The 21,799-nt window shown below is 43.3% G+C and overlaps 1 protein-coding gene across 1 annotated transcript in view; it reads right to left on the minus strand.

Moving 5' to 3' along the window:
• Positions 1-21,799, minus strand: part of LOC147734894 (lectin-like) — a 203,812-nt gene that overhangs the window by 72,145 nt on the left and 109,868 nt on the right. The window contains exon 3 of the mRNA XM_086953671.1: positions 15,764-15,878. Within this exon, the coding sequence (XP_086809797.1) occupies positions 15,764-15,878 (115 nt within the window). The remainder of the gene's footprint in view (positions 1-15,763; positions 15,879-21,799) is intronic.

The following is a 21,799-nucleotide window of genomic DNA, read 5'->3' on the forward strand; positions in this document are numbered from 1 at the left end:
GACTTTAAAAATGTAACTTTACATTGGGAAAGGCGGCGAGGAATATAACGTGGAAAGACGTAAACGTGGAGAAACGTGAATAAATGTATAAGAGAACTTATGTAAAGATGTAACCAAGGAAAATGCATAAGTTATATTCTATGTAGTCGTACTCTATGTACTTCATGTATTAGATGTAGAATGTTTAAGTATAACTAAGGCTTTGCTGAAATACGAATATAAATGTATGCCAAAGGTTATACTGTGTAGAGGGCTTTTGAAGAAATGCTGGAAGAGTTTAGGTCATTTGTGTTTATAACCTAACTGGTCAAGAGTTCGAAGGAGCATAGTCACATGAATGTAATTTAGTGGTCTTGTGAAGGTCGTAAATAGCTTGATGTGGACATGAGAGCCGAGAAGTCTAGCACTTGTTAGATTTAAGGTGACGATGCCGGACGGAGCTTATTGCTCGAACGTGAGGAGAGACACTTTTAAGTGGACTATGTTTTGACAAGACCATTCACAGGACCTAGCAGGGTCAAGTTAAGAGACATAAAGTTAAGGCCTTGTCTAAGTTTCTATGTTACATGATCTGAAAGAATCGATAAATGTCGACGATGAGATGATGAAGATGACATCCAAAGGAGAAGGGTCAACTTAACGGACGACGTAAGGAGTGGACCAATGGAAGAAGCAGGAAGTTGACATCATCGGGGAAAGTCCGTGGTGGGCGTCAAGGGGCGTTCCACCCACACGGTGATTGTGTATTTTAGGGACAGCACCCCGGGGAGGAGGTAGCAATTGGGAGATTAGGAACAGCGAGACGAATTGCTCAGAGCAAGGGCGAAAGGTAGATGCCTTGAGCAGATGTGCTGAGACATCATAGCGCAAGGGAGCAGTAGGCCGAGGACCCTTAGAGAGCAGATGGGTAGGCAGATAGGGTACTGCTTCTGAACTTAAAGATTTCCTTTAGAGGCTGGAGAGAGTTTGAACTTCTTTGGAAGTCAAACTGCTGACACCTTTTTAGGGAAGAGAACTTGCAAAGTAGGGTTGTCACATAGCATAGAGTAGGGACAGATTAACTTGATGATATTTTTTTCTTACTGCAGATGACGCAGAAGAAACCACTTCACACCGAAGCTTAAAGCAACTGAGATTTTAATTGACGTTGTATTTTGTATTCTTTTGAGATTTTATCCTGAGTGGATTGTATCGTATTCAAATTAATCTTTATATAAACTCTTGAAACTTTATCAGTTGTAAGTGGTTCTTCAGAGTGGCGTCAGTTAATGGGGTTTGTCTAACCAATGCGGGGGTGGTCCTTTCCTCAATGACAGATATAAGCGGTCCAAAACAGATGAATGAGATTCTTTATTAAATTTATCATAATCATAAATTGATATCAAAATCTCGTTCCCCGCAACCCCATGTTTTAAGAACAAGGGTTTCAATAAAGTGCGTTGTGCATGTGACAAACAATGACATGTACAAACCAGATGTGCCAAGATTTCCTCATGTTGGTGGCAAAGTCTTTAAGTTGTTATTGCTACTAAGGCTTTCCAGCACCTGTTGATGTCTTTGATCGGCAAGATCATAAGTCTCACCATAAAAATGTGTTTTTAAATCCTTGTTTAATGCTATTTCGAGGTGTGGGTGCAGTAGGTGGTCTTCGTAGGAACTTGCAAGTATCCAAATATTACTACTGGATGAATTCAGTTCCTTCAAGTCCTCATCCTTTGATAATATTCTGACTTGTTTTTTCAGTATGGGCTTTAGGATGCCATGCTGGTGAATAAAATCTTGCTGTTTGGTCATGTTGAGGTTCAATTCACTACAGGCAGTATGTAGGCCTTAACGCCAGGGATTGTTTCCTTTCCTAAAAATTATCTTTAGAATTGACGTCATTGTGAGTGGGGGGAAGCTGCTCAAACCCTCTCGAAAAAGTCGCACCATTGAGGCCCAATGCTCATAACTCTGTTTATTCAGCCCAAATTCCAATCGCACCAGAACATTACGAGCGTAAACGGGAATCTGAAAGATTTATTTAAATGCGCGACAATTGGCATGCTCCATAGTGTTAATAAAGGCCGCTGGGAAGGCTATCCCACCATATGTGATTACCGGGAAGAAATTGGCATTTATAACCTTCCTAATTGCTTTGGTCGACGACCTGCTTAGCTTGGAGTACCGTTTGCATAGAGCAAACGTTACTGCTTTGGCTTTTTGTTTGAACTGAAGCAATGTGTGCTGTGGATTTTCCATTGCTCATCAGCCACACCCCCAGGTAGTTGTATTTGGTCGCTGTTACTATTTTTAAATTACCCAGTCTCAACTGTTGTCTGAGTTTGTTGGCTTGTTTCCCAAATATCACTACCTTTGTTTTTCCTGCTTTTGCTTGTAATTCGTTGTTGTTGTTGTTGTAAATGTTTAGTGCTTCTATAACCTTTGCATGCCTATTTTTGTGTGGTCCAGTACACCATATTGTCTGCGTACTGCATTAAACCTAATCTGTTTAGGCCAATATTGGGGGGTAAGAGGTTATCTTTAGATATAATTTTTCCGAGGTCTGCCATGTAAAGATTAAAAAGCCAATGCGCAACCTTGCTTTAACCCTCTCTCTGTTGGAATCTTTTTAGTGGCTGAATTTGTTTTTACCCGTACCCAAGTTCCTGTGTAGAGACTGATTATGGCTTTCAATAGGTTTGCCGGTATCCCCCAGTCTTGCAGTTTCCACCACAACAGACTCTGATTAACTCTGTCAAAAGCAGCAGAGTAATCCTCGAAACTTGCAAAGAGAGGAGCTATGTTTTTTTCTGCCCAGACTGACCTATTAAGTAGGCGAGAGCTAAATGTTGTCTGTTGTAGATGCTCCTGGCCTAAAGCCGGTTTGGTACGGAGGTAGAATTTCATTTTCATTAGCTCAATCCTGTAGGTCTTGCATGAGGAGGCTGGCGTATCCCTTTGCATCGATGTCCAGCAGAGCAATAAGCCTGTAATTGGAGGGGTCCCCAGTGTCTCTCTTTTTATGGATATGTTGCAACAAGGAGCCTTTCCAAGTATCCGGGACTGTTGAGTTTATCATACAGTACTGATAAAGTGGCTTAGGTACGGTTCCCCAGAAGTCGCAATCTTCTTTGAAAAGATGAGTTGGTAGGCCATTGGGGCCGGGGAGTCCCATCTTTTCTGATATTTTTTAAGATTGTCAACACACAATCCCCCAGGACCAATACTTCAGATGTTTCTTCAATGGTTGTCAATGTCCCTGCCACGAGTTGTTCAGGAGGCGTGTCAGTCCAACCCGTGATGATGGGGGCATTTGCGTGCCCAGTGATGGTGGGTTAGAGGCTCCACAGTATAGTGAAGTTACATGGTTTAACCATTTGTCGCTGGCGAACACATTGCTTCGATCATGGCCGTGCCCTGAGAGCCTGTTAATATACAACCAGAATTCCACCTGTTTGCTTGGAGTCAGCAAAGTGAAGACATGCAGCCATTCAAAGTCTTGTTGTTTCCTTTGGTGATCCCAGACATGTTTTCTGTGTGTTTTCCTTGCTAGAAGTAGGATTTTATGTGTTTAGTTTTTCCCCACTCGCTTGTGGTTGCACTCTTGCTTTGCTCCGCCTTTTTACAGAGGTTGGACCTTTTTTTGGCCAATCACTTTTCCACCTACTTAGGACTGATGTGCCTATTTTGTTCCACTTTAGTCTTCTCGGTAAAACATGGATTTCTTCCACGTTTGTAGTGCCCGCAAGAGCAATAGGCTGGAGCCAACTCTCTTGCAGTGTGATAACTATTGCCAGATGGAGGTGATCGCTGCTCTGGATGAAAGGCTTTTGAAATTCCGCCACCTGTCCATACAAAATATTGCACAGAAAAATCTAATCGATCGTTAGTTTGATTCTCCTTTGCAGATCGTTATTCGTGGCTGTTGCCGTCCACTGACTACTTTGTATTGATAGTAATCTATACATATTTAAGAATGAATTCATTGCCATTCCTGCTCTGTCCGTGGCCAGTGCTTCATCATGTGCCATTCCAAGATTTTGGGTGTTAAAATCCACAGCCATTCTGATCCCACAGTTTGGCTGGGTGATAAGTACTTCTTCAGCATATCCACTAGTGCCTTCATATCGATATGTCCAGGAGACTTTTTGCTGGTAAAATACATGTTTAGAGTACAATCTTTATTGGACCTCCATTCAATTTCATGCCTTGCTATAAAGCCGCTTGAACCCTGTCTGTTTTGAGTAGGGGTATTATTTTTATGTTATTGCTAATGCGCATATATATCGATAACCCCCTGAAGGTCTTCCGAATATATTGTATTTTTTTGCTAGCTGATGAAATTCCGTGAAGCGGGTATCACTATCTGGGGCAAGTAGCCAGGTTTCTTGAAGGCATAACAGGTCCCCAGACTGTAGAAATTCAAATGCCTCCTTGAAATTTAGTGTGGTTTTTAGCCCAAAAACTTTCCAGGAGATTACTTTCAAGGATCTACTCGATTTGTTGTTAGGATGGCCCTTTCCTTGTGTGCTAGGAACATGGGAGCACATGCATCAACCTATTTAGGAAGTGCAAACGGTGCGAATCGGTAAATTCGGCCGTTTGCACTTCCTAAATATGTGTTTGGGATGCATCAAGCATTTTTGAGTAATTCGGTATTTTTACAGAATTCCAAAAATGCGATTGCTTTTAAGGAATTGCAAATTTGCGATTCCTTAAAAGCTATGCATCATTTAAAAAAAAATTGTGATTATTCAAATTGGAAGTGCAAATTACCACGAGGTTCAACCTCGTGGTAATTTGCGAAATTGTTTAAAAATGCTTAAAAATGCATTTTTTAAACTGTCCAGTTACAGACACACATGTCCTTAGGACATGTGTGTGTGAAACATGCACTTTCAAATGCATTTCAGGGGTGCAGGGGGGGGTCCTTTGGACCCCCCCCTGCACCCATGAAATTTTCTAAGTGCCACTCGCAATTTGCTACTGCCTTCCAATTGACTACATTGATTCCTATGGGCCTCTAGGCCCATAGGAATCAATGTTATTCCATTCCTTAATTGCACTTCGCAATTAAGGAATCGCAATTTCCGAAAATTAAGAAATCCTACAAACTTTTAGGATTTCTTGATGCATAGCATTTTGCATTTCCTAAATAGCGATTCCTTAATTTTCGCTATTTAAGAAATGCAAAATCCTAGATTGATGCATGTGGGGGATGTTCTTCTTATTTTACTGGAGTTGGACGAGACGTGAATTCTTAAGTTGGGAAATGTAGTGGTTCGGGCGACAAAATGTATCCCTTTTAAGATAGGGTTCTGTACTGATTTCGGGTGAAATCCACTTTTTAGCATAAATGGGTATCTCTCCTTTTTAGGCATATGAACGTTAATACCCCAGTTTGCAAGTCGGTCTCTCTCATTCATGATTCTTTGCGGGATGGCGCCATTGAACCAATTTAGTATGCTTGATTCTGTTGATGTATTATTGTCTAGCATTTTGAATTGGACTTGGATGAGATCTTCCATCACGATAATGGAGAGGTCTGGGATATGTTTTAGGATTTATAAAATATTGGACCTATTTAAAATGTCTTAGATTCCCCTTGAGGCATAATCTGGTATAAAGATCATGCTGGTATTCTCCGCATTTCTGTGCTCATAGGGCTTTGGCTGGTAGCAGCGGAGTCTAATGCCCGGCTTTGTGCAGTTATTGCTATTGCTCCCAAGTCGTTGTTAACAGCATGTAAACCCCAAGGCTCGGTGTTGTCCATTAATGTGGTTGTTGTCGTTCCCCCCCTGTTGCATTGTGCCTAATTTCTCGTTGGTTTTCCAGGTGCTGCTCCTCAGGGTGGCTGTCTGTGTTAAAAAATGTGCGAAGTCGTTTTTAATTCTTGCTGTGGTCGTTCTCTTCTCGGAGGTCGGAGTTATGATTTGTTTGGCTATAGTTTTAGCTTGACCTTCCTCAATTGTTGGGGTTATAGTTAGTTTGGGTTGAAGTCAGGCTTTTCTTTTGAAACATCAGGAAAGGTTTTTGTGAACCCGGGCCCTTTTGTGTTAGAGCATTTTTGAAATGTGTTTTTTGCCATTGAGAGTCATAGGGTTATCTAAAGTCTGACAGTAGTTCCTTTGTGCTGATTTGTATTTTTTGAGTGTTTTTTAAAGCGTTTCTTTGCCCTTCTGGAGTGGGTTTTGCCAGTTTCTAAGGTATACTCCAAGCTGGTGACCCCATCGACATTGCTGTGCAGAGTCTTGCCTGTTCCGGATTCCTCAATAGTGGCTATGTTTTGGCTCGACAAAGGTGCCGACTGCAAGGCTAGTTGGAGTATGTCCTTGCGCAGATCCTGTTTACTCACTTGTGTATTCCTAAATGTTGGAAGTTGTTTGCTGATTTGTGTATTCTTAGGCGTCAGGATCGATTTTGCTAGATCGGAATTACCCACAAGAAGAGTTACCCCCCTTGTTTCTGTTACAGTTTGCGGCGTCGCTTTGATGGGGCTAGCTACGCCCGCAGAGTTATTCATTCCTTCTTGTTTACCATCTTTTGAAAGTCTTTCAGTTATTCTTTGATGGGGCTGGGCTATGATGTCCTGTTGTCTTTGCTTTAGTTCAGTAACAATAAATGGTAGGACTTACGGTAATGAGCTGAACTTCTCCACAATTAGAAGGCGCAAACATCTGGCGATTGGTTGCGTCCTCATTGAATCCAGTTTTTCAGTTAGTACCTCGATTTTAGCATCAAAATTATTCATAGCTATTTCAAGCGCCTGCATTGTATCCATTTGTATTTTCAATTTCTGTGCTTGGCAAGTGAGTGTGTTAACGGCAGTAGTTAGTGTGGAGTTTATTGAGGATAACAGGGAGTTTTGGTTGTGGCATCCTTTGTAAGGTGTACATTTTGTTTCGGCCACAGTGTGGAGCAAATTCTGTTCCCCCGTGGAGTTGCTCTCTCTCCGTTCCTTGTCCATTGAGGGCGGTAAGTTCCATCCTCCGCATGTTGATTTGTTATATTCTCTGTGCGTGTGAATTGATTGTTTCTATTTGATTGTTCCAGTGTTGATGACATTTCCAGAGCTTCCAGTTTTCCCTGGTACATTTCATCAATCCTTATGCCCTTGGGGTCCAAGTACTCTGATGTTGATGAGATTTCCAAGACTTCTGGGAGTTCTTGCAGTGGAGTAACTTGCCTTATTCCCTGGGATAGGAGGAGGCCAGGTGTTTCCTGCCCCAGCTTCTGCCTTTCCTCCTGCAATGCTGGGTGCTCAGTCTGAACCTTTTCCAAGTCTCCCTGTCCGTTCCTCTCTTTTGCCATTTCTCTGCTATTACCTTGAGGCAGTTGTGGCCCGGTTTCTAGTATTACAATCCCCCCGCTAGGGGACTGGATCTGACTCGATCCCTTGTTGACATATGGGGTTGAGTGTATTAATTCGCTACTGTTGGTCTTGCTCGTTCCCAGTTTTGTTTGACCAGGCGTTATTGACATAAAGTATTTACGGATTGTCTTTTTAAAATAGTGATTGCGCTGTAGGGATAGACTATAGCCGCACTTGGCTCCTTGTTGGTGGCTTAGTTCTAGTGCCTGTGCCAGGTCCTGTGCTGGTTGACCTGCCCATCCTGCTGTTTGTTTTGCCTTTTTCCATTTGCCACCCATTCCGTACGCAAATTGGCTTGTAACTGTGCCAGAGGTGGCTTCTCACCAGTCTATCCTCTACTTTATTGTGGACTAGATAATTTAGTTTATAGGGGAGTCTCCAGCTCTGAGCGTTGTGTGCACTGTGTGATATTCTGATCCTCCTGTTTCCCCTATTGTGTAGCTTAATATTTTTAGACTTAATGAAGTTGGGCGAGGTATTTAAAAAAAAAAAATGAAGTGGCCTTCTGCCCATCAGACCTTCACTGCCTTGGGCTGTCTTACTCAAATGTAATCAAGATAGCGTAGGCAAGACAAGACAGCTGGGCTTGGCCTATTAGGTGAAAATCGCAAATGGCCAGACACAAAGCAGTTAGTTCTCTGAGTTCTCTTTAACAGTGTTTAGCGAATTTAAAAGTACTTGGTGGCTCCAGTGATATAGATCAGTGTTTGGGGGAGAATCGCAAATGGCCAGTCATAAAGCTGTTAATTCTCTTCAACAGGGTTTGGTGAGTTTTGGAAATGCTTGGTGACTTCAGTGATGTTGGTGGCTGTTGGTGGAGGCAGCGCCTGGTGGTAGTGCTGGCTGGGGTGTCTGACCCCCTCTGACCATCCACTAGCCTTTTTCAGCGGCTCAGTGTCTGATAATGAGGATATGGGGCAGCAGGTAGGTGTCCACCCCCCCGATTGCGGGAAGGGGGGCGAAAAAGGAATCAGGAGCAGGGCACACTGGGTTGCTGCAGCCGCACCCAACCTGGTTGGCCCACTTCCGCGCCGCACCCGGGCACAACACTCTATGGCCTCCGATGGCTAGGCTGCGCTCCTGCCCCTGCTCTCGCCCCACCCGGCTTCTAGCGTAGCCTAATCACTCCTTACCGCAGGCTGCCTGGCACAGACGTCGCGGCAGAGGCAGCAGTCAGCCGTAGGGCTTGGTCCCTTGACTTCGGATAGAAAACGAGGTCTCAGACCTCGATTCACGGGTTACGGATGGTCCGGAATCCCCAGCAGTCCCCAGGCGTCCTCATGCGCCCTCAAGCAGCGGCTGTTTCGACTGCCTGCCCACCCGCTTGCTCCTCCCGATCTTGCACTACCACCTTGCATTCACTCGACTTGCGTTCACTCAACGGCACTCGAGAACCAGAGACAGACTAGCGCTAGGGGAAATGACACTGGAGCTCAGTGACACTCTATGTCTTATGACAATGGTTCATTTTCTGCCCCATATACCATGGCCTTAGAGAAAAGTTAAATAGTCCAATTTGGTAACTGTAATTGTTAGAACTGGGGGTCTCCAGTTGGCAGAGGTAGGTACCACTGTCCAAAAAAGGACCCTTGCTTCTAGTCAGGGTAAGAAGGATACACTCTTTAGATAACCCCTGCTCACCCCCTTGGTAGCATGGCACGAGCAGTCAGGCTTATCAAAGGCAATGTGCAAAGTATTTGTACCAACACTCACAGTAAGACAGTGAACACACCACAAACTTACTCCACAACAGTTTAGAAAAATAAAGGTATTTAATTTAAACTACACAGACCAAAAATGACAAAAATACAACATACACAGCCTCTCGATGTGATGGCTCTGTGACGACTCTCGCAGCGATGTGATTCGGTCCGCAATCAAGCGGTTCGACAATCTCAACCAGTGACAACAGGCTCTGCGATGATACTCGCAGCGATGGTAATCTTCCCACACCAGAAGCGAAGGATGCAACGACTCTGGCAGCAGCAACAGGCGCTGCGACGATCTCGGCCTTCGTAGCGGTGGGAATTTTCTCGCACTGACGGGGATGCACACCGCAGGCGAGCGATGCATTAAAACTTGCAGAAAGTCTTTAAAATCTTAGTTTCCAGCTTCCCAACACAGGTACAACTTCCAGAGGAACAACAACTGGCACAAGCACTCTAGGAAGGACAGAACCTTCTCAGAAGAGTTCAGGGAAGCTGGGGGTGAAATCCTTTTGTTCCTGGGACTTCTTAACAGGGAGCCAGCTCTTTTTCAGGCCCTTGGAGATTACTTCAAGCAAGGGGACACAGCACAAAACAAAGGCATTCCCCTCTCCTTGGAAGCAAAGCAACTGCAGGTCAGTCCAGCAAAGCGACAGCAAGACAGTCTTCCTTCTTCAGTCTTCCAGCTTTCTCCTTGGCACAGGTTCCTTCTTGATTCCAGGATGATCTAATTTTCTGTAGTCTGGGGTCCTGTACTTATACCCCTAACAGTCTTTGTTCCCCTTGTGCAGGAGGGCTCTGAGCCCGGTTTGAACCAGTTCTGGGTCTTCCTTGAGCACTTTGTTTTCCTGGCTTCTCCTTTCCTTTCAGAGAGAGGAGTAGGGTCGTCAGTCACCTAGCAGGAGGTGGAGCCAGCATTGTGGAAGACAGGCACAGCCCCATTCAGGCCCAGGTGCTACCCATCACTCTAGATAAAGATGGAGCTATTCAGCCCGGGAATGGCCCACTCAGCCTCTGGGAGCCACCCAGCCCCTGTCACTCACAACCAGTCAATTCACAAACAGGCCAAGGCACACAAAAAGGTCAGACAAGAGAACAGCCACTTTCTAAAAGTGCTGTTCTCAAACACAGGATTTAAAAAACACCTTTCCTAAAAGATGTGTAATTAAATTCTGAGTTCAGGGATACCGGACTTTTATGTCCTATCTTGCTCCTATGGAAGATATGCAGGTAACCACTGTAGTCAGCATTCCCCATGATATTCTATAGGCAAGATAGCCTTACAATACTGAAAAACGAAAAATGGCTGTAAATCACTACCGGAGCATGTCACTTGCACTAGTACATGCTCTACCTCTCACATACACTGTACCTTCCATAGGGGTGACCAATGTGTACAGAAAGGGAAGGGTTAGGCCTGGTCAGTGGGGACACTGACCAGGAGGACATGGCAGTTCACAGACTGCACACTGGCACTGTGGTGGCAGGCCGGAGACACCATTTTAGGGCTACTCATGTGGGTGTCACAATCAGTGCTGCAGGCCCACCAGTAGCATTTGTATCACCAGCCCTGGCACACTCAGTGCACTTTACTGGGGACTTCTTGGTGATACAAATATGCCAATCACAATAACAATTTACACAGGGAGCAGTTGCACGTTGACACTGATCAGCAGTGGCAAAGTGCCCAGAGCATCTAAAACAGCAAAAACAAATCCAGCACAGCATCAAAAATTCAGGAGGCAAAGGCAAAAAGACAGGGGAAACCACGCCAAAGATGCCAGGTCTAACAGTAATGCACAATACATATTTTAAGGGGAAAACACCAGTGCTTTACCACTGTTCAGCAGAGGCATTGTTCAGACTCATCAAGCTGGCAATACTCAACCAAAAGAAAAAAAAGAAGACCATGACAAAAGTGATATCTTTTCTGACAGTAACGCAACCAATGGAACCAAGCAGTGATTTCCCATTACCTCAGTGACCACAATAGGTAATCCGCAAAAATTACCCTAAACTGTAAGGATCATCAATATACATATACATTAATGGACACCGATCCAGGAGAGAGACTCCCGATTTTTAATGACAACTTTTTTTATTGTGTCTATCTCCTACCTAAAATGACCTCTACTCAGGACCTAGTGGCTTGTTGCTTGTGGTTTTCGAGAAGGTCTCGGACCTGAAGATGAACCCCTCCAAATATGTTGTGGTCACCTAGGTAACCTTGAGGGACTGCTTTGCCTGGCATTCATCATTTCCCTTCACAGACTGAGCTTTAAGTACTTGGTCGTGTTGGTGGTGTTGCACCACCTGGGCATACGACTTGCAACCGCTCCTCAAAAAGGTGAAGGCAGACCTAAAAAAATGGCAAAGCCTCCTCCTTAAAGTAATGGGCAGTATAGCACTGTCCAAGATGATGGTACTGGCCCATTTCCTCTCCATTTCTCAAAACCTGCCTCTTTAGATCCCTAGGTCATGGTTTCAGGGGCTGGAGAGAGATGCACAGACCTTTTTAAGGCACTCGCCCACTGCCAACGAGGCCCTTTTGATGGTGGCTTAGGCATGCCCAACCTTTACCTCTTTTATCTCGCCTCTCACCTTCTCATCATCTATGACTGGTTCAATGGGGGGTGATCCGAAAGAACCTACTTATACATTGGGGGCCTCCCTATTAGGTTTCTCTGCCCTGCAGGCATGGCTTTTTGGCTCCCTGGTCCCCTCCGATATGCCTTTGGTTACACAGGTGGTATTTCTAGCCTGGCGGGCTGAACTGCGCTATGTGCAATGGAATTAAACATGCAAAAAAGAGGTATTTCTCATCGGCATTAGAAACAGCTAACAGCAAACACAAGGAAATATTCAAAATTGTGAATGGTTTTAATAAACCAAAATGTTTAGCGCAGGTTATTCCGCCCTCACAGACGCTCTGTGATAAGATCGCAGACTTTTTTGAGGGAAAAGTACAGGGTTTGACGAAGGACTTTGATGTCCCAATATTAGAGCCAAGAAAAGAGGATGACATAACAAGGCAAGGGGCTACTCAGTTGACAACCTTCCAACCAATTAGTCTGGAGGAGACTAGAAGAGCAATTTTGGCAACAAAATCAGGATCTCCTTTTGACCCATGCCCTGTTAGACTCCTACACCTCATTGTGGAAATTGCCAACCCAGTAATAAATGCAATTGTCAACACCTCACTGTCCACTGCCAATGTCCCCCTAGAGTGGAAACTGACAGCAGTGAAACCACTGCAAAAAAAACAACTTTCTGACCCCACCACACTGTCAAACCTACGACCCATCTCACTACTTCCGGCTCTGTGCAAAATCACAGAGTCAATGGTAAACAAACAGCTTACACGCTTCTTGGAAGATAGTGAAGCATGGCACCCCAACCAAGCAGGTTTCAGGACCCAACATTCCACGGAATCGGCCCTCCTGTTCACTACCAAAACTATCCGCTCAGCTCTAGACCAAGGTAAGAAGGCCGTCCTGATCTTATTAGATCTATCGGCGGTCTTCGACATGGTCTCACATGTCATCTTAATAAACCGGCTAATAACATCTGGCGTTACAGGGATAGTACTAGAGTGGATAAAGAACTTTTTAAGTGACAGGAGACAAGTGGTGACCCTGGTGGAATTCTGTTCCAGTGAAAAATCACTGTTGACGGGAGTTCCTCAGGGTTCAAGCTTGAGCCCGACACTGTTTAATGTTTATACCGCACCTCTGATAAAGTTGATATCGTCATTTGGCATAAATGTAATAGCCTATGCCGATGATACACAACTGATCCTGGTAATGGATAAGGATAACCAGGTCTGGGAGGAAAAACTCAAAGGTTGCCTAACAGCCACTTTTGAATGGATGCGGTTAATTCACCTAAAATGCAACACTGGTAAAACTGAGATCATGCCAATAGGCCCAAAAAATGATTTCATCCCCAGACTATGGTGGCCAGAAAAGGCAGAAATACCGCCTCATACTACCAACTCGGCCCAAATCTGGGGTGTACTTCGACGCTGACCTGTCTTTCTGACAACAAGCGGCTAGAGTGGCAGGCATGTGCTTTGGGGTGATAAAGGGACTGAGGAAGTTCTTTGATTTGTTGCCCTTTGAAGCAAGAAAAACAGTTACGGTTGCACTAGTAACATCACGCATCGACTACTGCAACAGCCTCTAAGCTGGTACCAATAAAGTAGTCATACATAAAGTTCAGATGGTGCAGCATGCAGCAGCAAGGCTGGTTCTGAAATGGCCGAAAAGATCATCAGCAACCAAAGCCCTCAATGCATTACACTGGTTGCCCATAACAAAAATGGTCTTGTTTAAAGTACTAATAATTACTTTTCGAGCTGTTCATGACCTAGGCCCACTATACCTAAGGAAAAAATTTAAGAGATACTGCCCAACTCGAGCATTACGATCCTCAACTGCCAAACTACTTACCGTCCCAGGTTTCAGACTCAAAACCCGAGGGGGCAAGTCCCTGGCGTTATTGGGTGCAAAAGCGTAGAATACTCTCCCCCCACATCTGAGAATATTGGACAAGGAAACAGATTTTCGTAAACACCTAAAAACCTGGATTTTTAATCTTCAAGATACAACTGCCAGAAGCCTAGTGTGATTTTGGATCTGGTCAAGTTAGCAGAGAGGCAACCTGACATCTGGTTGTCCTTACACGGGCGCCTAGATGCTCCTAGGAGCGATTGTTGCGCGATACAAATTGGCAATTACATTACATTACATTACAAGGGTAAACTTACAAGAAAAAAACTTCTATGGCACTGCACCTGGCTGAAGGCGGTGGTAGTGCTTCGTGGTTTCAAAACATTGGATGCCTTTTGAATTTCCCAATTACATGTGTGGTCAAACCTTCAAGAGTTATACGCCCTATACCATACTCAATTCTATAGGTATCTTTAGATCAAACACTGCCTTCATAGCTATGTTCACAAAGCAGAACTCCTCCCAGAATGTAATCCTCTAGAAGCTAAAATCCTAACGGGTAGTCTGGGTACCGGGGAAGTTTCCCATATCTACTGAACCCTCATAATACTGCTGGTTCGCTTAGCCACCTCAGGACCCAGTGGGAGAGTTGGGTGGGCCCCTTGGAAGAGGAAAACTGGTGTGTTGCTCTGATGGCCCCCGTGAGCTCACCATCTCCTCCAAACTGCAATTAATACAAACAAGTTACCTCTACGCAGCCTATCTCCCCCCACCTCGCACCTTCACTCGGACTCCGCGTGCCCACTGTGCACAGCCATTCTGGCAGATTTCTTTCATATGGTATGGTCCTGTGTGAGAATACAATTATACAGGACCACAGTGACGAAAGACCTTGCTGAGGTGCTGGGATGGGCAGTACCCCTTTTCACCCTTGTGATCCTTTTTGGGGTATTTGAGGGTACAATTGGCACTAGCGCTGAAAGGGCCTTTCTGGGTACCACCTTCCTCATTGCAAAGCCTAATCTCTTCTCTCCTACCCTTGCACAGAGGCATCATGGGGGGTATTGGTGTGCCCAACAGGAATGAGTGGTGTTTGAGGTGAGGGCTTGTCCCCGAAAGCATGATCATGTGTAAGGGAAGGTGCTCAGCTTTTGACCTACTGCCCTCAAGTTACCACACCTGGGAGACCAACAATGATTTCTTTGCATTTGTTCTGGTTGTCATGGCTGCAATATGAACCTGTTATACTATGTACTATATCAGTGCCATGTCTAATAAAATTGTTTATTACAAAAAAAAGAGAGAGATTTGCCTTCCAGCAACGACTTTAGGAGTTTTGCCATGACAGGAAATGTAAAACCTAAAAAACATGGCCTACTTCATGAACACAATGCCCTATGCTCTATGAGCCTTTAGGGCCTACCTTAGGGATGGCTTATAATGATTTAAAAGGGAAGGTTTAGGTCTGACAAAAGGTTTATTTTACTAGGCGGGAATGGCAGTTCCAAAACTTCACTACAGGCCGCTGTGGGATGCCTGAGACACTTTTTAAAGTGCTATTTTAATGGTTGGTACAATGAGTACTGCATGCCCACTAGTGGCATTTAATTTAGTGGCCCACAGTACATGTAGTACTATAACTAGGACCGACAAGTAAATTAAATGTCCTAGCCAAGTATCTGTCAATTGGACTAAGTTTTAAGTATTGACCACAAGCACTTTAGCACTGGTTATCAGTATTAAAATGCACAGAGTGATAAAAGCAACACAAACGGGTTCAGCAAACAAAGAGAGTGAAAGCAAAATGTTTGGGGTGACCCTGCTGAGAGGGGCCAGGTCCAAAATACTTAGAAAACTAAGTAATGTGAATATCTGTTGGCTGGTTTAAACATTTTGCTTTTGAAGGTGAACCCTAAACTAATTTAGTACTTTGATGTCATGCAACCAATATTGCAAAAAAATGAGATCAACTTTTTATCATGAATAATTTGTTGATTTTATTAAAATTTCACTTTAAAATACATCTGGGATCACAAAACTTGATTTTTGAGAAGGCTTAGACAACAGGTGAACACCCATCACAGCTTTACGTTTCTTCAGTCTGATTTCCCCAAATCTAACCCATATTGTATTTAATTTTATAATACTAAATAACTGGTCATTTGATTGAACTATCTTTTACAGCTTTCAAATTATAAATCCAGTCCTTGTCTAGCTATGATTTTTTGAAAATATAACAGGAACCTGCTTACCATTCTTTATGTACCAGGAGCCGATGTAGTCTTCGTCGCCAAGATTGTCTGGTAGGCCTTCATCAAATGGCATAATTGACATTTTAGATCCATCGGAATTCATAAACTCTCCTTCCTTCATGTATAAAAAAGTGATAGTGATGAATTAAAAACATAGCTAAAGAAGTATAATAGTGAATTGCACAAGTTAACACAAACTTGATTGTAATATACTACAGTCAACTCAACAGGTTGAGTAAGTACATTTGACAGAGAAGTTTCAAATATACATGCCCGTCTGTTTATGCTATAAATGAGTTCGATACGTTTAGTTGCATTGATTTTTATTTTAAGCTTATTTCTTTAATTCACTAACCATGTCAACAAGGCCTTTGGGCAATGACCCAGATTTTAACATTGAAGGCTTCATTGTTACTAAATAGGTAAAAACCTAGAAATCCATTCTACGTCCCAACAGTCCAAAGACAGAGAGAGATCAAGTACCAAGTGCCAGAGAGATGGTACTTTTTATGGAGATGAGTCCTGATGAGCTGAGGTATGACAACATTTCCACTACCAGAATAGCGTAACGGTCAGTAGAGAATAACTATACCTAACTTCAAATCAAATCAAATCAAATTGACTTTATTTCGGATATATTGCAATCCATAAAAGTACACACAATTTAAACAATTCATAATAAAAACATCACAATACTCACAAAGTCAATCTTAAATTACACACAACACAAATATATCCTAAAAAAGGGAGTGCATTGACAGAATTAGAATAAGAGATGCAAGTAAAGTCCATATACAGAATATACGAAATAAAGTGCAATAGTGCCATAAACTACAATTAATGCACATTACTCATCCAAACAATTTCTTAGTCTCATAGTCATTTTTAAGAATTCTAGCACCTGGAGGACACTGTCCGAATGCAGCAACTGTAAGTACATAAGGGCGGGTCTGATTTGGTTAAAATTTAATTTCTTTAAAAGAGTAACCAGGTACCGCTTTCGTGGATATTCATAAAATTTACATAAAAATATAAAATGCAGCATGTCCTGTGGAGACTTCCCGTCGCAGCCACAGGGAGCTGCTGGTTTCTTAAAAATGTCCGACTTGGGTCTAATTAAAAGCTGATGAAAGATGTTAAACCTGAAGCGGGTCAGCAAAAATTTCTCATGGGTGGTGAAGGAGCATGTTAGATACAATTCCATTGAATTACAAGTTCTCAACATGATATACATTCTAACATTAGGTTTCAGAAGCTCTACTTCATCTCTTGCAACGTTACGGTTCAGGTAATAAGCTCTCTTAATTGCAACAACGTCACCCTTAACTATATCCCCCGGGTTATCAAACAGGTTCAGTCGGCCAAGTTTCGCAAATTGTGACTTCAAATATTTAAGCCAGGGTACACGCATTGAGTGGTCAAGCGATAAAAGATCCTCCACTATCAAGTGAGTCAGAGGGATTGCATCACTTAACCAAAGTTTTACCCAGCACAACAACGGTTTCAGTCCAACAATGTCCGATAAATGTAAACAGCCAAGTTCTTCATGAGCGGCCAAATTCGGTGTGCTCCCAGGGACACACAACAGACGTTTTAAAAATTTATTTTCAACTATTTGAAGTTGATCACTGTTTGTGTAGCCCCAAATCTCGCTTCCGTACACTGCAGTGGCTATGGATTTAGCGTTGTATAATTTCATCATAGCCCCGTTTGGCTTTTTTCCTAATTTAGAGGCAAAATTGAAGATAGAAGCGTTTACCCTGGACATTTCCCCCTTCTTCTTTGCCAGATGTGGGGCCCAACTCATTTTTGTATCAAATAAGACACCCAGGTAGGAAAACATCTGGGTGATGGGTATCGGAACATCATTCAATTTAAAATTGAACTTCTTCTTAGGTTGACGGCCGACATGCATTATAAAAGATTTTGAATTGTTGACCGTAAGGTCCCTATCAGACATAAATTTATTAAATCCAATCAAAAGTGCCTGAAGACCTAATTCAGTTCGTGAAATTAAGACCGCATCATCGGCATATAGAAGCAGAGGAATACCCCTCGCACCCGCCCTAGGACAATCAGATTTTATTTCCTGTAAATCAGCCTCCAGGTCATTTATATAAAAATTAAAAAGGTAAGGAGCCATAATGCACCCCTGACGTACACCTTTATTAATTGGAAAACAACCCGTGGTTTCCCCAGTCGAAGAATACCTCACATTGGCTCTTGTTTCATTGTGCAGATCCGCTAGGAACTCCACAATACCCCCATCTATTCCCTTGTCCTTCATGGTCCTCCACAGCCTCCCCCTGTTGACACAGTCAAAGGCTGAGGACAGATCCATGAAGGCAAGATGTATTGCTCCCTTCTGAACAACAGTATATTTATTCAGAATAAGGAACAGGTTGAGACACTGAGTTATGGTTGAGCGCCCCTCACAGAAACCATATTGAGAGATTGACAGGATGTGGTTTTCATTCGACCAACTTATTAGGCGTTGAAGTATAACTCTCCCCATGATCTTAACCATTGAATCGATTAGGGATATGGGTCGATAGCAAAGTGCACTTCCCCTATCTCCCTTCTTAAATACGGGGACTATAGTTGATAGTCCCCAAGATTCTGGACACCCCACTGCGGCCGCCGCATTAAATACGGCAACCAGAATGGGAGCCCAAAAGGTTGGATCAGACTTGAAAAGATCCGGGGGTATTCCGTCAGGCCCTGGCGCTTTATTAGCAGTGAGGCCCCTTACGGCAGCCAAGACCTCGCTTTTGTTAAAAATAATAGGGGTAACCCTATCATAGGGGGCAACAGCCATAGATCCAGAATTATCAGAATAATATAAACTTTTAAAATGGCCTTCCCATTCCTTTTTGGTTATACAGCAAACAATTCTGTCATCAGGGTCCTCGATCAGGAAAGGTTTCTTAACCAAAGCCCAGAATTTGGTGCTGCTATTCAGGGTGGAGGGGTCAAGCAATTCCTCCCACGCCTCTTTCCTCAGTAGCTCCTTACGGGAGATAGTAATAGCCTTATATTCCTTTCTACAGAGTTTTACAACCTCCCGATCCCTCGGGGAAGCTGACAAAGCAAGCCTCAATTTGCGAGCAGCTACGGTGCAATCATCTACCTAACTTCATATCTATGTACCTAGACAATATATCTATCTTGAGAATAGGGAGACTTCAGGTTAACGAAAGTAAATTAACAATTCTATCTCAGGACAGAAGGCTTCAGATTATGCTTTATTTTTCTTCACGTTAATCAAAGCAGCCATTTTAACAAAGTAATAAACATGCCACATTTACCAGAAGTCCAGGGTAATTGGAGAAACAAACTACATACATGCCCAGTCCATGTCAGGCCATTGACCAATCGGTGTCCAGGATCAAGCATATAGCGTCCTGTTTTTAGACTGAGGCAGGAATACCGTTGGGGCTCCGTCAGCTCTGTTTTTTATGGATCAGTTTGATGACTCTTGTGGTCGTGAAGGTTAGAGCGTATTGAAGAATGTGAGCTTTTGCCTGCCCCGGACTTCTGTCCTCAGAGTTTTGTCGACTGTCGCTGATTTGTAAATTAAGGAATTTTGTTGAATCACTGTACAGTAAACTGTGTGTGATCCAGTCCTCAGGGATAACGTTGTTCCCATTTACACCAGATATTTCCGATCCCCTGCGCAGGCGGTTGATGATGATCCAAAACTCTTCTGGGTTTTTGGTATGACAGGCCAGGAAAAGTTAAATCGGAAGCGATTCTTGATAATTTTGTTTTGTTGCCCAATTTGTTTGTTGATATGTGTGTGTGTTTGCATGGGTGTGTGAATGAGAGATAGAGATAGAGAAAGTGAGAGAGATAAATGATTCATGTACATGTTTATGAGGAAAAAGAATACAAGTAAAAGCATGAAAGGGCGATTGGGAAAACAATGCACGTCAAACAATCGAGAGAGTCATAGTACCTCACGCTTTAAATCTAAAGTGATGACATACACTAAAGGTACATACGAGAGAAGATGTTTGCCTCATGTTGCTTTTAGGGAAACATCTGTCTTAAGCAAAATAACACTTTATGTCAGATGTACAGCATTCTGGTTGTAAACAAAAGTCACAATTTGCAACCATTTTTGCGACCAGAAACGTAGGGCCCGATTCACAGAATGCACTTAAGACTCAATCCTAAACTTACTACTATTTTGGCATTCACAGAATGCACTTACTACTTTTGGCATTCACAGAATGCACTTACTACTTTTGGTATTCACAGAAGTTAGGATTTTGTCTTTAGTTTGTCTTAAGACAAACTTAAGACAGACTTAAGACAAAATCCTAACTTCTGTGAATACCAAAAGTAGTAGGTTCATTCTGTGAATACCAAAATAGTAGTAAGTTTAGGATTGAGTCTTAAGTTCATTCTGTGAATCGGGCCCTCTTTTTGCAAACTGATCTATCTACTAATAAATAGGTTCACAAAATAAAGAATTGAAGTGGGTTGCCGATGGACCTACCTCATTAATATTTATAAGGTAGATGCAGATTTTAGCTTTCTGACATTGGAGGCCTGCAAGGGTCAGCAAACGACCAAGCAGCCCCATATCCTTAAAGGAAATATGGATGCTTTAATATGCGGGCAGTAACTTTTCACTTGCTTGTGAACAGAATTGCAGTTGCAATCCATTGATACATATGGTATGGCTTCCCAATTTGTAAGGGACATGCACAACATGCCTCTTTCAAATGGAGAATGGGTATCCAATCACAATCCATTATAGGAGTTAATAAAACCTAATCTTAAAATGTGTCAGGCATTTAAGAAATACCCTCTGGTGGTTGCATACATTCCAACTTTGGGGATTCAGGTGTTGGAGATCGCAACATAAGTTACTTCATCTGGTCTTTGATCCATAATTGCAAGAGTGATCATGCCTTTCTGCATGTAATGTTATGTTATTTAATATTTCACGTGCACAACCACTACAAGAGTGTGCCGGTGCGAACCTTGAGAGAGTGGAGAGGAGCCAAGAGCCGAGATTAGGGAAATAAATGAGTTTTCAGCTTCTTGTTGAAAAGATTCAGGTCCACCGAAGCGCAAAGGTCAGATCGTTCCAGGTCAAAGTGGCCTTAACAGATAGAGAGCTGCCGCCTGTCCTTTGCAAGCAGAAACGCAGGATTTGTGCCAGGAGTTGAGTAGAGGAACGCAGTTCTCTTTCAGGGATGTAAAAGAAGAGAAGAGCCCTGAAAAAGATAAGAGAAAAAAGAAAAGAGAAGAGCCCTGTGGAACCCCTGTGGTCACTTTCTTTGGTGAAGAGGAAAATGGTGGTTGTCATACCTCCTGTGTCCGATCCTCCAAAAAGGATTGGAGCCAGCCCCATGTGCTACCTGATACACTTATCTCCGCCAGTCGGGAGAGCTCAAAGCGCGGGGAACCGTATTGAATGCCGCCGAGAACAACAAAACCAAAGTGGCCCTCCCACCGCCATCCAGGCAGTCTCTGATGGCTTCGGAGATTTCCACCAGGGCCGTTTCAGTGCTAAATGAGGCTCTAAAGCCCGACTGAGCCAGGTGGAGAAGTCATGTACTTTCAACGTAGTCAGTCCACTGTCTGGTGACCACTTTCTCACAAACCTTGGCCGTACTGGGCAAAAGGGAGATCGGTCTGTAGTTTGACGGACATAGAGGATCAAGTGAGGGTTTTTTCAGAAGGGAGAGGACAAGAGATTCTGAAAAAGATATGGTAAAATTTCTGTTGACTTTGGGGTTAACTATATCTGCCACATCAGCCAGAGTCTAGCTGCGCACGGGTCCGAGGGGATCCTGATTTCAGACCCTTTAAGATATTAAGGGAACTAGAAAGGTCTATAGGGGTAAAAGCGCCCAGCGAATAAGAGGGAGGGGGCGATAGGGTGCCCGACTAGGGGAGAATCCTGGACTTTATTGCTGGAAGTAAAGGATGCCTGTATAGTGTGGATTTAAAAAAAATGGCAAGATCCTCACACCATACGTCCGAAGATGGAATCAAACTAGCTTGTGCTTTTAGGGC

The sequence above is a fragment of the Lissotriton vulgaris genome, chromosome 1_2 (genome assembly GCF_964263255.1).
Source record: "Lissotriton vulgaris chromosome 1_2, aLisVul1.2, whole genome shotgun sequence".
Taxonomy (NCBI): domain Eukaryota; kingdom Metazoa; phylum Chordata; class Amphibia; order Caudata; family Salamandridae; genus Lissotriton; species Lissotriton vulgaris.